The sequence below is a fragment of the Anomalospiza imberbis genome, chromosome 27 (genome assembly GCF_031753505.1).
Source record: "Anomalospiza imberbis isolate Cuckoo-Finch-1a 21T00152 chromosome 27, ASM3175350v1, whole genome shotgun sequence".
In the NCBI taxonomy this organism is placed as follows: Eukaryota; Metazoa; Chordata; class Aves; order Passeriformes; family Viduidae; genus Anomalospiza; species Anomalospiza imberbis.
In genome coordinates, this window is record NC_089707.1 from 3,926,383 (window position 1) to 3,943,017 (window position 16,635).

Sequence of the window (16,635 nt, forward strand, 5' to 3'; positions counted from 1 at the left end):
CAAGCCAAAGCCTCCTGGGATTGGCACTGCTCGAGTCCTGTGCTGCAGGCATTAGACACAATTACTCTGTCTGGTCTAGCCCAGGTCAGAGTCTGCCCTCAAGCCCACGTTCCCTCCATCAGCCTCTGTCTGGCAGAGTTTTCCAGGCTGAAAAGATATTATTGGTACCACTTCATAACTCAGAAAAGCCTTACAGGAACCAAAGCCTGACCTAGAGCACAGGGCAGTTAAACTTCATAATGATACATCCTGACATGGCACAGCAATCCTGCACAAAAGGGAAGAAATAAAAACCCTGCAGTAACTACAACCTGCATCCAAACCATTACGTGGGAGAAAATGTGCTTTATTCATTTCAACTGGCATATGCTCATTAAAACTAACTTGGAGTTACACCCCTGCCATTGCAAGGTGGTTTTCCTTGGATGTATCCCTTTGCTGTGATGAATCAACAGACTGAGTGCAGCAAGGGGATTCTCACCCTGGGCACTGGTGTCAGTCTCAAAGAATGAGCCTTTATAAACTTCATCAGAAGAAGGTAGAGGATGGAAAAGGACCCAGGAACCCCCCAGGTGCCTCTGGGGGCTGCAGACACAGCTCTCTTGGGGGCTCTGCTCTAAGGTGCAAAGCTTTGCTTGCACTAAATTGCTTTTCAGCTCCAAGCTGAGGCTGAGGTAATTGGAGCCACTTTGCAGGATTGATTTGGGTTTTTTTCCACCCTTCCTTTACACTTTTTCAAAACCATTCTATAGATTCTTTTGGCAGAAGTGCCTGAAATTAAACCTGCTTCTCCCCTTTCTCCCTTCCCTTTTCACCACCATCACTAAATAATTTATGGCCATAGCTGAGAATTCACTGAGAGAGGGAGAGAGAAGAGTCCTTCTGTACAGTTCTCTACCATCCCACATCCTCCAGCTCCTGTTTCCCATTGTGCAGGGACTGGGGCAGTGTTGGTAACCCGAGTGTGCTGAGTGGGAAGGAGCATTTATGGATGGACACTTTCAGGAAAACTACATTTAATGAAAAGCAGCTGAGGCCAGAAAGGCTGGAAATACAATTTGGCCACAGCACAGCAGGAACACAGATGGCACCCAAGCTTCCAACCCCAGCCCAGGCAGGAGCTTCCCACAGCACCTCCATCAATCCTGGCCTGAGGGATTGAGCAGGTTTTTTTAAAAGAAAGTTTAGGAGCATCTGAGCAGAGCTACAAAGAGGAACTCAGAGGAGCATCCCCAGCAGAGCTGGGGACTGACCTCCTCAGAGGCTGAAAAATGGCTTCAAAGGGGAGCTCTGTGTTTGGTGATCTTGACCTGGACCCAAGAGGTGCAGCACAGACAAACCCACACCTTCAACTCTGCCAGCAAAGCCTGAGGCACTCGGGGCCAGAGATCTCCAGAGCAGTTTCCAGGCACCAGCAGCTCCAGAGGCTCCCCAGCTGCACCCCCTGGGCAGTGCTGGAGAAGCCCACGCCGAGCTCTGGGGATGCTGCTGGGCTGGACCCAGCACTGGCACTGTGGCCTCCACATCCCACAGCAGCCAAGCTCCTTTCTGTCCACAAATCTACCATGATGTATGCTTATATTTCAATTTTAATTTAATCCTATCGCTTTCACAGCAGCCAGCATGAATAATTTACAAAGCCTCTTTCCTCTGGGGCTCCTTCTGGACCGTGCAGTGCTATTTCCTCAGCTGCTGCAGTTGTGTCCCAGCCACATTCCCAGCATGGCCAGGACATTTTTCCACACCCTCCCCTCAGACAGCAGTGGGATCCTGCTGGTGCTTCCAATACAGCTGGAAAAGGGAATGTTCTTGTGTGTGTGAGAGAGTTGGAGAGGGAGAATGGGGGAGACCAGGAGGAGAATGAGGGTACAGAAGGGTGAGGAGTTGCTTTTGCAATAAATTCCCTGCTCTGCTCCATTCCAGCAGGACAAAAGCAGCAAGGTTGTTTCCTGGCAATGATCTCCAGTCCCACACTCTGCCTTCCCCCTTCCACATACACAGAGCTGTATTTCTTTCAAAGTGTTTCATTGTGGTCATAAACACATGTATTTCCTAAAAGACATTATGCCTACACCCCCATCTCTGTCCATCCCTACCCCAATTTCTGCAGAATATATCCTCCCAAATTCCCTCCAATTCCAACACTTTTATATTCCACTATTATTAAACTTTATAGGAAAAAAAATAAAAACGAACATGTCAACACTAAAACCCCACCACTAAAAGAGAGATCTGAAACCTCATTTCCTTTACATGAGACAAAACTGAACCACAAAGCTCCAGTTTGGGAATTCACAGAACTCCTGTGGATCAATAGCCCTGAAAAGGATTTCAGGGTGATGCAATCACCCAAAAGCACAGGATTGAATGGCAACAGAGACATTTTGTCCAAATGGCAGGTGAGAAATTCCAAGAACTCTGAGATCCCATCCAGAACCTTCCCCTCTCCCCTCCATCACTCTCAGTCTGGCTGCCAGACCCTGCTCCTGGGAGCAGCAGGGCTGGCAGAGCCACAGATCAAACATCAGAATAAACAACAGAATATTCATAACCAGCATCTCCAAGGACCCACTGCAAGTCCTGAAAATGGGAGTGGAAAAAAAACCAAAGCAAAAACCAATGGCTTTAGGGTCAGTTCTGTGCCTTAGGTTACAGGGGAGCTGAGACCCAAAAGAGCAACAAGAGAGGAGTTTCCATATTCACCAAATCTGCAGGAACTTCACTCATTCCACCTTCTGAAGGCTTTTCCCAGCCTCACCTCTCCTTTTCCATGAGTTAATGGCTCTATTAACTATAAGCACATGGAAAAACACTGTAAGGAAATGCTCAATTAAACCTTTTTCCAGCCTAAAACCCCAACCTTCTTCCTTTCCTCATTATTTTATTATCTGCAACTCTAATTTGGAGTCTGTGGTAAAATGTGTGACCACACCAGGAGCCCTGTCCCATCAATTCTAACTCCAAGACTGATAGGGGGGAATTTGTGGCTATGGAATGTGCAACCATTATCTTATTTGCAATATTTTTTAACATAAAAACACAAATAAGCCTCTATAAAATAACAGTCCAATAAAATGACTGTCTCCTTGAAGTCATAAAATCAAATTATTTATGGAAAAGTGCAGACTCATTCAACTTCAACCTTCAGCAACAGTTTTGTGAGGATATTTCCCTCAACTGCCAACTATTAACACTGAACTGAACCTCAGCAGTTCCACCACATAGGAAAGGTTAATGGAAAACAAGCCTTTTCCTTATGCAGAAATAGTGACCAAAATTACATATATAAAGTGGCACCATTGGTTTTGATGGACAAAACTCTTCATATTCAGATGAAAGCAGTTGGTAAGACTGAGCTGAGCCTCCCACTTCACCTTAATGGAAATTTATCCATCACAAAACCCAACATGCTCAAAATTGAAGCTCTTTCAGCTTTTAAATGCCAGACCAAAATCTTTGCTTAAAGCCTTTCTGCCTGCTTTTTCATAAAAATGGAGCCTAAAAGCAAGTTGCTGGGAAAGAGGGGTGGTTCTGGGGAAAGGCTGTTCCAGGAACACAGGCAACACCTCTCAGCTTCTCCTTGTGCATTGCCAGCACAAAGCAGAGTTTCAGCTTTTGGGAGAAACAAGCCCCCAGTATAATCAGTGCTTCCAAGCAGCAGCAATCCAGTTTGTTCCCACATTACAGGTGTGCTACTGGGATCCAACAGGACAGAAAAAAAAACAGTTTGGGGCTCCAGTTTCCTTTTCCTTGCACAAGCAGGCTCCTGAAAGATGAATGGCAGCAATTCTCTAAGTGAGGAGTTCAGCTCTGAGGAGGAGAAGGAAGAAAAGCCCAAAACTGCATCGTTTGTGTGTTTGGAAGCTTGTGGGAAAGAAGATGAGCCTTGACCCCCTGTTTGCAGAGTAATTACCGGTATCAACAACAAAGCAGTTCATTAGGAAACCCACTGGAAACCCTTCCCAGGGCTCCACAAACAAAACAATTAGGGAAGATTTCCATGGACTCCCCCTGTCCCTGGCTGCAGGGCACCATTCCTGCCTGCCTGCTTCCCTGCCTGCCCCCAAATGCTCTCTGAGGGTTCCTGGGGTGCAGGAGTGGGCTTGGGGGGGCAGAGTCACCCCCTCCCTTCAGACACAGCATTTAATGTGGGACACAAATGCTCTGGGACTTGTCCCAGCCTAAGCAAACAAAATAATCCATCCCAACATCCAGAAGGACCTGGTGGCACCGATCCCCCCCACCACGGGGACATTCAGCCACCCCACCCAGCAGCACCCCCAGCACTGGAATCCTGGAAATCCCAGTAAATCCAGGGATTCATTCTGCTCACGGAACCCCATTTTGTTTGTTTTCATCAAGAAAAATCGTGCCCAGAACCTCCCAGCCAGAACTTCAGGAGAGGAGCTCGGAAAAGAGCTGATAAAACAAAGCTTCCAGACAGTTTCCAAAAAAATAACCATCCCCTTTCCACCTCAGCACAAAAAAAAAAGCTGTAAAAGTTCCTTTTTCTTGCACAGAATCAAGAGCATTAGAAGTGTTTACAAATAATACAAGAAAATAAGTATGAAGAAAGGTGGAAGAATTTGTACAAGAGCAATTTTGAATCTGCCTGACAAAAATAAACCATGGAAATGTTATTCCATAATAGATTTCTTTAATGTATTCTAAGCTTAAAAGGTCTAATTAGAGTAAAAGAGCAATTTTGAACATCTGACAAAAATAAACTATGGAAATGCTATTTCATAATAGTTTTTTTTATGTGTTCTAAGCTTAAAAGGTCTAATTAGAGTCAGTTGAAGCACAGACACAAAGTAATGCAAAAATACAGTTCTGATTTGCCTTATTTTAGGGACCAACTTTGCAGTATTACCAAACAGGTTTCTGCAAAAACCTCACAAGTTTTATTTTCTTGGGAAATACAGACCTATTGAAGGAAAAAAAAAAAAAACACTACTAAAATGTGACTAGTAAGAAGAAAGCTTCCATTTTACCTGGAAAATTCTATGCTAGACAACACTAAATCACAGATATTCCAAGTGCAACTTTGAGATTATTTCTATATTATATATACAGCACAGGAAAAAATGAGTGAACAGAAGGTTTAGAAGCAACAAACCATGTAAAGGATCCTAGGCTGGGACCCAAAAGGTCCCTTTTTAGGCAGAGCAGGAAAATCCAAAGGGAGGAGTTTTCTTTGTGCCCCCCTTCCCCAGAGGAGAGAGCAGCAGAGCAGGGCTGCTCTGGAGTGAGGGGTTTGATGGGAGCACTGCCTGGGATGAGGTGAAAGCTGTTTATTTCAGAGCCCAAAATGCAGGATTTGGGCAGGAAGGGCAGCCTGACCCTGTTTGATGCTGAGAGAGAGAATTCCAGCAGTTTCTCTGGAGTAAACAGGAGATAAAGGAAGGTATGAAAGTGGCAGCCAGCAGGAACCCAGACCTTCTCCAGGAGTGGCTGCACTTAATTGAAAGAAAAGTGCAGAAATTGCTCCCCTCCCATCCACTTATTTTCAGTCCAGTTTGCCAAAGAAATAGAAAAGCTGAGCTGGGATTTGAATTTCTGCTAAAAATCTACACTCTGAAAGGGTCTCTGAATAGCAGGAGGCTCACAGGCCACCTCAACTACAGGGAGGGCACTTTCCTGAAGCCCCTGGTTTAAAAGGGTTGTTTGGGCAAAGACACAGCTGTTAAAATCCTCTGGTGGTGGCATCAGAAGGGTTTTCAGAAACAAAAAAAAAACAGGAGTGCAGGCAGGAACTGCAGGCTCATGGTGCAAAATAAAAAGAAATTTAATAAAAGAGATGGTAAGGAATGAAAATTATAATTTCCTGCCTTTCACTCAGCAGCTTTTTTCAACAACCAAACAGAAAAAAACATATGACAAACGGAAGACAAATGACTGAGGAACTCCAACTACAGAGAACAAAGGGAAATATTTCTCCCTAATTCCTAAGCTCTGCCTATGCAGGCAAACATTAACTGCAGTATATACAAATAAACCCATCCCTCCTCAGCTGAATCAGGAATGCTGAAGTCCAAAGCAAATATTTGGATTACAGCTGACTGAAACATTGTGCCAGGATCTCGTAGGCTGTGAAAACCCCTCTGAACTCCAAGCTGTGAAATCCCCTCTGAACTCCAAGCTGTGAAAACCCCTCTGAACTCCTTTCTCCTGGGTCTCTTTTTGCTGAGCATTGTGACAGTGACACCACGTCAGCCAAACAGGACTGCAGCTCTCTGGAGCTTCCCTGCCAGAGCTCTGCAAAGGTCTGGGATGCTGGGATGAATCCCCACCAAACCCTTGGGAAGGGCTGCTGACAGCACAGGGGATTATCCCAGGATCAGCTGGAGGTCTCTCCCTGTTGCTCTGATTTTTAAAAGTGTTAAGTTTTCTTTTATAGTTCCTTTAAAAGTTTTAAAGTTCTTCTAACAGTTTTCCATGCCTTCTGATGTTTACATGTTTCTACTGGAGTTCTCACACACTGTTCATGTAAATAATGATTCTTTTGCATTCTTCTTTGTGGGAGGAGAGAATTGTTGGACTGTTGGTTTGACCAGTGTGGTTGGAGAGGTGGCAATTTCACCCTCCAATCCACTGCCACTTTTAGAACTCTATATATTGCAAGGTAAGAAATAAAATTCACTCTTTTTTCTCTTTTGAACTTATCAAGCTTCTGCGTACTCATTTTGTGTCCAATAGCAACATCTCCCATCCCTAAACAAAGATCTGCTGCTCAGCTTTTGCCCAGAATCAGGTGCAAGAGGAAAGCTGAGGTTGGCCTCAAAGTCACCTTGGCTGGGAGGGAGTCAGCTGCAGCACGAGGCTCCTCCAGGCCAGATGGAGACATTTACATCAGCAATACATGGGAGAACAGCTAAAAGCTGTTCTTTCTTCTGGGCACACTGTCCAGCTGGATCGGGGACATCCACCTCCCAGTGGGGCACCCTCAAGGCTGTGAAGGAGGATGTCAGACCCTTCCTCTGGATCTGGCACTTGCTGAGAGCACAGAGAACCAGTCCTGAAGATTTCTGCACATCACGAAAGACAATGTGGAATTTGTCTGTCACAAACCACACTCAGCACTAGGGCTGGAGGAGCAATTAAAAGGAGGATCAGAAAATCAGACCCAAGGGGCAAAAGCACCTGTTCTAACTAAAAACCCAAGGAGAGAAAGACTCCACGTTCTCAAAAAGCTTTGAACCAAACAGAACAGCTCAGATTATTCACTTGGTATTCACCAAACCAATTTCCACTGGAATTTCTAAGGATTTGTCCATCCTGGTTACTCATTTACAGATACAAGTGGATTTACCCACTGTTAGTTTCCCACACTACTCTGCAGCCATTGCTATTTTTTTTTGCTAATCCTGACACTTGTTCTACAATTAGAGCAGGACCAGTGTCTCAGAAGGTGATCTTTACACTCCAGGCTGGTTGTTCTGTATTTTTTACAGGCCAGGCAGGCTCTCTGTGGGATGCAGAACATTGCACCCATCTGGCAGGCAATTAGCACAGCTCTGCTCTCCGAGGTGAACCACTACCTTCCCCTCCTGCACTGCACCACTGACACACAGCTCTCAGCAGAGCAGAATCCAAATCTCCTCCCCAGGATAATGTCCAGGAGACCATTACAACTGGCTAATTATGAACCTTGCCTTGTCCCCATTCTCCTGAGTGCTGGCAGGACAAGAGAGCTGTGCTGGCAGCCCAAGGAAAGGAGGGAATCACCCCCAGGCAGCTGGCTCACTGCAGGAAGCAGGAGCAGGTGCCTGCAGAGCTTTGCCCAGCTCAGACATCCCAAGAACTTCCATAAATGAGTATATGGTAAGGAAAAAAAACTCCTAAACTGCCTGCATGTGAGCAAGGATAATCTAATTCTGCCTGGGAGCATATAAATCAATGAAGCCATTTTTGAAATAGAGGAAAGCTGTAGTAGTTAAGTAAAAATCACATACTCAGGAATAGTGTGGGTTGGGAGGGACCTTAAATCTCACCTCATCCCACCCCTGCCATGGCAGGGACACCTTCCACTGCCCCAGGCTGCTCCAGCCTGGCCTTGGGCACTGCCAGGGATGCAGGGGCAGCCCCAGCTGCTCTGGGCACCCTGTGCCAGGGCCTGTCCACCCTCCCAGGGAGGAATTTCCTCCTGATGTCTCTCCAGGAATTCTCTCCCCGCAGAGGTGCAGGCAGCTGCCAGTGCACACCCTCAGCTGATCCTTCCTTAGCTCCCTGCCTAACCTCAAATGAGATTTAAACAAAGCTTTGCCCTCACAGTGTAACAAACTCCCCCCTCAGCTGGGACCCCCAGCCAGGCATCCCAGGGTTAGTTAACACGTGGTTTAGAGCAATCTTAACCAGGAAGCTCAGAACAGACAAGTGCCACGGAGTGCAATGGGAATAAATTGGGCATCTCCTTCCACACTTCCACTTTGTGTCCCCAGATCTGCTCCGAGCTCTGCTGCTGCTTGTTCAGTAATTTCACGCTACGCTGCTTAACAATGTAAGCATGGAGGCTCCATCTAAAACTGCACTTCCCAAATGTCACTTGTTTGTGAACACATGGCTGAACCCAAAATTACTTTTAATATTCGAGTGGTGCCTGCTGGCTCTGTTGTAGTTAAGGGTCTGTCTGAATTTCCATGATAAACCCCATTTTCTGGGGTGTAATACCATGACCACTCACTACACATAAACCTGCTTTACAAGGTCACAGCAGACAAACACCACTTTTTACATTTTTAAACCAAGATTGCTTGGCTGTTTTTTGAGTTTCAGACACCTGACACTGATTTGAGGTCTCTTACAGTTTAAGGTTTTTCTTACCATCCCTTTAACTCCAGAACAAATCCAAATGTCTGACCCATCCCTGGAAGTGTCCAAGGCCAGGCTGGACAGGGCTTGGAGCAACCTGGGATAGTGGAAGGTGCCTCTGCCCATGGCAAAACTTCCCAGATTCTACTGAATGAGCTTTGCTGGTCAGTTATTCTGCAGACTTCAAAGCAGGGGAGCACAGGTGCTGTCACAAACCAAAGTACACCAGGAATCTGCCCTAATGAGAAATAACCACAGAAATGTAACTCTCCAAACTTAACTGAGTGCACAGATTAGAGGAATTCAGGTATTTTCAGTGTTATTACCATAGTGTTATTAAAGCTTAAAAGTATTTCCAGCTTATTCCTTCCCCTCCAGTGTGTACCTAATGAGTTGTGCTCAGTTACATCAGTCACCTTATTCACTGTGAAACACAGTCTGCATGCACCAGAAAACTAATTCCAATTTACCAGTCCCAAAACAACCTGTTCACAACCTGAATGCAACACTTGAGAAAGCCATTCCTACACCCTCAGAATATAATGGAGCTGGGGTTGTTTAGCCTGGAGAAAAGGAGACTCAGGGATGACCTTATCTCTACCTTATCTCTACTCTCTTCAACTTCCTGAAAGGTGGTTGTAGTCAGGTGGGGCTGGTCTCTTTCTCCAGGCAACAACTGACAGAACCAGAGGACACAGCCTTAAGCTGTGTTAAGGGAAATATAGGTTGGATATTAGGAAGAAGTTTTTCACAGAAAGGGTGATAAAGCTCTGGAGTGGCTGCCCGGGGAGGTGGTGGAGTCACCATCCCTGGATGTGTTTAAACAAAGCCTGGATGTGGCACTGGGTGCCAGGGTTCAGTTGAGGCACTGGGGCTGGGTTGGACTCGGTGATCTTTAAGGTCTTTTCCAACCCGGTGATTCTGTGAATTCTCTGAAAACAAATTATCGAGAGGCAAAACCAGCAACGTGGGACAGTAAGAGAGCACATCCCAAAGCAGAGGCATTTTCCATGCTGTCCTGAGGAATAAGGACAAACAACTGGCACTGCTGTGTGTTCCAGGAGCTGGTGGCTCGCCCCAGCCCCTCCCAGCTGGCCCCACCTGTGTTGCCATTTTGCCATAGTCGATCCAGCGCAGGGTGGCGAAGTTGGTGGACTCGGCGCAGTTGAAGCCGTGGTTGAAGCCAGCGTGGTAACCATAAGGAAATGTGATCATAAACTCCCCAGCTTCCTGGGTGATCTGAAAAACAAAGGAAAAGGAGGAGACACCCCACTTAATGCAGCAGCTTGAGAACACAGACCCATTAGAAAACCCCACTGATGAAATCTCTTTCCACTGGAGGGTCGGCAGAGCCAGCTCTTGGCTGAGCCTGGAACATTCCTGGTGAACTGCAGGAATACTCAAGGATTTCTCTTAAGGGAAAAACTCAGAACAGTGGATGGGAAGAGTCACATGACCTGAACTATTTTCACCTGCAGGCTCCAGTTACAAAGGGGTCTCAGGCTGCAACATTCCAAAAGATCAATAAATCTTTAATGTGACCACTTTGGCTCATGGCACTTCCAAACCTTCCTTCCCATCCCCAAGAGTTCTGGATTTCCCTCCTAACATTCCCTCTGCATGGCAAGGTCCTTCTGAAGCAACTCCTGCACTTCCCTGTATTTATTTCCCCACTCACATTTATCAGCCTCACTGTTCACCCTAAAAATTACAGCCTAGCTTTGGTCTGCTTTGGGAATTGCCCAGAGCAGCTGTGGCTGCCCCATCCCTGGGAGTGTCCAGGGCCAGGCTGGGCTGGGAGCACCCTGGGACAGTGGGAGGTGTCCTCGCCCATGGCAGGGGTGGCACTGGATGAGCTTTAACGTCCCCTTCACCACAGATCATCCTGTGACTCGACTTTAATAAAATTAAAACAACAATAAGCATCACGGGCATTATTAATAAGGGTTGAACTCTACAGATCATAGCTGGAACCAGAGGCAAAATCAATCTTGATGCTTTGAAAAAAAAAAAAACTCTCTTTTTATATCTTGTGCAGAAAAAACATTTTGGTAAAAAAAGAAGTTTAATTGTTAAGAGCATGGCCTGAACCACAGGAGCAACTCCCAGCCCAGCTGCCCCTCATGCAGCAGCACCTCCCCTCCATGGGGTATGGAAGAGGCAAAGCTTGACCTTCCCTGTCCTTCCAACCAGCAGTGCTGACAGAGCTCTCACAGCTGTCACAGGCCAAGAATTCTGTTTGGATTCCTTCCCACAGCCATAGCCCACACCCCAGCAGCTCTGAGCCCACAGAGACTCCAGGGGACTGCACTTCCAAACACAAGGATGGGACCAAAGGCAAATTGTAAACAGACAGAAGTTCAAACACCTCCCCCTCGGCTGGGCCAACATCTCAACTTGCAGATGTCATTAACATGAGAAGAATAATTTTAAAAAGAGGGAATAAAAGCTGCTGTGATGCACAAGAAGCTCCTGCAGGATTTCAGGAGGAGGTGCTGAAGTCCAGGCTGCACACAGCACCCTGCATCCATCCCCTCCACAAACCCCAGCAGTGCTGCTCTGCTGGCTGCAGAAGATGAAGAGATTATGTTTCTGTCAGTGAATGCACATCCTGGTGTCTCCATTTCAAGCCCACATCATCCATGGCACTGCTGTCAACATTATCCCACAATAAATTAGAAAACACTCCAGATGATGGATAGGCCATGCAGAAAAGTAATAACTATTGAAGGAAAGCCAGCACAAACTGCCACTCATGAAGAAAGCCCCAAATTTACTGACTTCTGCAAGCTCTTGAGGAATAAATGGAGAAATCAATAGGAGATTACAGAAATACATATTTTTAATTATTAAAAAGCCCTAGTATTGATCTGTTTCTTTTTTTTCCAGAACAGCATTATAGAGATTTATAAATGCTGCCTATTTCAACTTCATTGAAATCTGCCAAGGATTCAGAAGAAGGGATCCTATCTCTGTTCCTCAGGAAAAAATGGCACTCGTTCCCTGTTTGTGAATAACAGTGATCCTCCTCCAACAGCCACTATTTCAGGACAGGGTTTAGAGTTTGGGACAGTGGAAGGTGTCCCTGCCCATGGTAGGGGTGGGACTGTTTGGGATTTAAGGTCCCTTCCCACTTCATGATTCCATGAAACCAGTTTGGAGCAGGCCTCTTTGACACTTCCCACATCCACAGGCAGCTCTGGCTCCGTGTGCTGAGAACATGCAGCAGCAGCAGCAGCAGTTTGAGTGATTCTGCACAGATACAAATCCCTGTAACCACCCCTGGCTGAGGAGATTTACTTCTTGCCACAAGACTTTAAGAATAAGCACATTAAAACGATCATACCAAATAAACATGACCCCTCTTTTCAAATCAGGGCTTAAGAGCTGCAGGGATCCTTCCAGGCTTAGAGCAGCAGGAACACTTACACAACAGGGAACCAGCACAGCCAGCTGCACTTTGGGTCACACTGGATCCACAAGAAAACAAAAAAGTGTTTCTGAATCACCACTGGGGTTTTGCTGCCTCTAGACGAGCCAGAACATCCTTATCAGCTCGTCCCTCTCTACCTGAGAGGTTCCCTAACTGCCAGAGTTTGTTCAGTGACAGCTTTTCTTCCCTTCAGTGTCTCAGCCAAAGCCCAACCCCTCCTTTTTGCAGGCAGACCTGTTTTGAACAGCGGGCTGCACTCAGCATAACAGCGCCCTTGGAAATGAAGCCAATTTCCCCCGGTGGCTCTGCTGGATTGATTCCTCAGGAGAGAGGTGCTGTGCTCCCAACAGCCTGCAGGGACCTACCCTGTCAAAGGGAATCCCGTATTTCTTCAGGATGGAGGGAGAAATGAGGGTCATCTTGTGACGGAGGAAAGCATCACATCCCTGAGAGCTTCCTGGGAAAAATCCTGTGGAGACATTCAAAGGAGGAGCATCACTACATGCTACACTATGACAGGAAATAACTCACAGAAGCAGGCTGGAGGTAAAAGGAAAGAAAAAGAACTAAAAAAAGCCAACTTTATTTTCTGACATGACTATATATACAACAGCAAAAGTGGCAGTGGATTGGAGGGTGAAACTGCCACCTCTCCAGCCACACTGGTCAAACCAACAGTCTGTCAATTCTCTCTACCCACAGAGAAGAATGTAAAACAATTGTTGTTTATATGAACAGTGTGAGAAAATTCGGTAGAAATATGTAAACATCAGAAGGTATAAGAAACTTTTAGAAAAACTTTAAAACTCTCAAAAAAAAACCAGGGTGACAACTACAGGACTGTTCTTGGGAAAACAATACAATCTGCTACATTCCAGATCAATCTGCCCTACATATTGCTACCTAAAGGGAAAAAATGTTAATATTCAGTGAAAAGAAAGGAAGGAAAGATCTCTGTCCCAGGCAGTGGCACGAGGGACACATTTACAGTGGTCACCAACAAGTGGCAGAGGCAGCAGGACCTGACCCAGTCAGCACCTCAACACCATTAAGTGTTAAATTCTACCACTGAGTTACTAAAACAAATCACAAATAATTAAGAAAATGAAAACAGTGGTCATCACTGACCAAACCCCTCAATGGCAGCTCAGCCAATGTAATCCAATTTTCCTCATGATCATGTCCTTCCCTCCAAGTGGCTGATTCCATGACAAACTGTGTGTTTGTAGGGACTCAAACCCATCACAGTTTAGGAAAACAAATCACCCAAGCTCTGGAACCAAAACTAATTGATGAGACATAATGGAAGTGGTTTCAGAAAGTCAAAAGGATTACTGGATTCCAGGTTTTCTTATATTTTTGTACTAAAAGCATTTCAATTCAAATTATGACTGTCTGCTACCCAGTCTGAAGTCCCTCTCTGCAGTTCCTCTTTTTAATGCACAGTTTAAGTGGCTCTCATTAAAGCCACTAATAAAGAAGCACATTTTAAGTGATTAGCACCAATAACATGACAACACATTAACATTCTCTCCATGGGCTCCATGGCTCTCCCAGTGAGCCCATTTACAGCTCAGCTATTCATTTTCCATATTAATTGCACACTCATTTCTCCATGGTAAACTTCTCCCCATTGATGCACAGGACAGGGGTATGGCCAGGCAGCAATTTTGGCTCTTTGCAGAGTTAAATCATCACCCACCCAGCTTCCAAAAACAGGAAACTAAAATAAAGACCAGATCATTGATAATTTGCTCCTGGTTTTAGAGCACAAACCACCTCCATGCCTCAAAATTGATCATCCGTAAAAATTAGTTACAAACAGCAAGAAACTTATTATTGCTCCTGTCAGACTTGGAGTGGTATTTCAGAGTCTGCAGAACACAAGTCATCTGATTGATTGACTTCTTATAAAAATTACTTTTTTCATCTATTAAAACCTGGCAAATTACTGAGCTGTAGCTTTGAAATGCAACATTTTTGAGCAGCCGTTTCCAGTGTTATTTGTATTTAGGGATCATGGAGCTCAGTGCCCAGGAGAACAGCACCAAGCCCCAGGACACTCATCCCCAGTTATTCTGCATTTACCCCACACCATCAGCTGCTCCTCTTGACACCCTGGAGTATGCTCAGCAGGAAAAGGCAGTACAGGAATTTGCCTGTTTTCTGGGAAATCAGCATTAGAACTTCTTTTCTTTTGCATCAGAGTAGAACCTTCCAGATTTCCCTGCCTGCTCCTACCTTCACCACCAGATTTAAACCACCCCAGCTGCCTCGCTGGAGATGAACCACAGAGATTTGGAATTAATTATTCTGGGCTAGCAGCTTTTTTTAGCTGGGCAGCTCCTTGAACATTTGCAAGCGAACAAAAATAGAAACAACACCAATAAATTAAAACATATCCAATTCTGCAGCCAGACATCTTCCCTGAAGCTTGAGAGGTGGGAGTTTGCCACAGCTCAAAGTAACTCTCCCTTCCCTTCACTTCCATTTTCCTTTTCTTTTTCTCTCCCTTTCATTTTTTTTTCTTTTTAATATGAACTTTATAGCACTGAAAAACAAAGGAGGACGAGGCTAAAATTAAAGGAAAACCAATAAATACAGAATGTATTTATAGGGTGAAGGAGCAATGGGTACAAACTGGAAGAGGGGAAATTTAGGTTCAAAATCAGGCAGAAAATGTCTTCTGTGAGGGTGGTGAGACACTGGAACAGGTTGTGGCTGCCCCATCCCTGGAGCATTCCTGGTCCAGTGGAAGGTGGCCCTGCCCATGGCAGGGTGTAATGAAAGGGTTTTTAGGGTCCTTTCCAACCCAAACCCTTGTGGATTAAACCCATTGCCCAGACATGGGAGGATTTGGCCTCAATGCCTCAAAACTCAAGTTTTGTTTTTTTTTTTTTAAGGAATTTTAGTTCAGGTCAGGTTTAGTTCAGGTCAGGCCATGCCAGGAGACTGAGGCTTGGAGGGAAGAGTTGGAAGGGAATTTTGCTGACTCTGAAGCTGCTCCAGCAGCTCAGCAGGTTCCTCAAGCAGCCCTTGAAGTCACCAGCAGCCTCAGTTAGTGCCAGTCCTTCCTCAGCCCAGCCCAAAGCCAGGGCTCACCTTTTGCCAGGCGTTCCAGCCTCTTGCCGTGTTCCGGGGGAATGGCATACCTGGGAGGAGGGAACAGAACAGACAGAAACCAAAATATCAGTCTTTAATGTCAGAACAGTGAAAGGAAAAGGCTAGGAACAAGTGGGGCAATAACCCTCAGCACAGCACACAATGGCTGGCAATAAAACCAAAATTCTGTATGTCTGAAAGGCATCAGTAACACACAATCCATGGGAAAAAAACAGCATTTAATAAAAGTCCTTAGATATGTTACATGAAGTGTGTGTTTTCCTGTCATTTTCTCAAACAGCATCACAGGATTTCACAAGGTAGAAGGAAAATGGAGAAGACAAAGTGATGACACAGCACTGGAAACCCCAGAAATAACTGAGTGCAGGGAACAGCAGGTGTGTTCTCCATGGGGAAAATATCTGCAAAATAAAACTGTGCTAAATATTAATAAGCAAGAAACAGATGGGCTGAAAAGGTGTGAAGGAGGGTCTGTGTGCTTTGGAAAACAATAAACCTTTTTCTGTGCAAATAGCTTTCATTCTCTTCAAAAAAGTAAATATTCTTCAGCACAGCTCAAGCAGTCATGGCTCAACCCTTACGTCCCTGCTGGATTTTATTGTCTGATGGGAAATAATGGAATTCAAGTATTCAATAATTTTCTTGATGAGGTGACCCTGAACATGCAGGGTCTGCTGATGAAAACATCATTAAAGGGTATAAGGAAAAACTTCTACACTTCCTAAAGACAGTTTTCTTAGATTTGGGGTCAGTAAGGTGCAAAAGAATTTGACTGGAATTTTTTTTTGGAGTGCAAATTACTGAATGTAATTCTGGAAAAACAATCAACTGTCCCTCAGGTCTCAGACACAGGGCTGGGTGTGCCCAGCACGTACAAACATCAGGGAAGTTTCAAATGGCTTTTTCTTCCCAAAAGCTGTTAGTTCTCTTACTGCTTTGAGGTTCACAATACTCTCAGGAGCAAAGCCCAGGTGACAAAGATTTATGTGCTCAGGTTATAAGAAGGGAACTGAATACCAGGACACATTTAAACGTGTTTAACATGATGACACACAATAATATTGCCAATGGAAATCTGTAAATCATCGGTTACATTCTGTAGCAAATTAAATATGGCTCTCCCTGCTTTTTGTGACAGAGAATTCTGAGAATTTACATTTGTGGGAATGGCATTTATTGCCAGCTATAACTTCTCTTCAAAGTGAATAATAAAAAATGCATTATTTTTGCTATTTCCAATGAAGATGTCAAACCCATCCTTCTCATTA

The 16,635-nt window shown here is 45.1% G+C and overlaps 1 protein-coding gene across 4 annotated transcripts in view; it reads right to left on the reverse strand.

The window, feature by feature from the left end:
• KDM4B (lysine demethylase 4B) overlaps positions 1 to 16,635 on the reverse strand; it is a 75,439-nt gene that overhangs the window by 29,320 nt on the left and 29,484 nt on the right. For all 4 annotated transcript variants that reach the window (XM_068173899.1, XM_068173897.1, XM_068173898.1 and 1 more), the window contains exons 6-8: positions 15,347 to 15,396; positions 12,610 to 12,713; positions 9,913 to 10,050 (exon numbers count right to left, since the gene is read on the reverse strand). In XM_068173899.1, the coding sequence (XP_068030000.1) occupies positions 9,913 to 10,050; positions 12,610 to 12,713; positions 15,347 to 15,396 (292 nt within the window). The remainder of the gene's footprint in view (positions 1 to 9,912; positions 10,051 to 12,609; positions 12,714 to 15,346; positions 15,397 to 16,635) is intronic.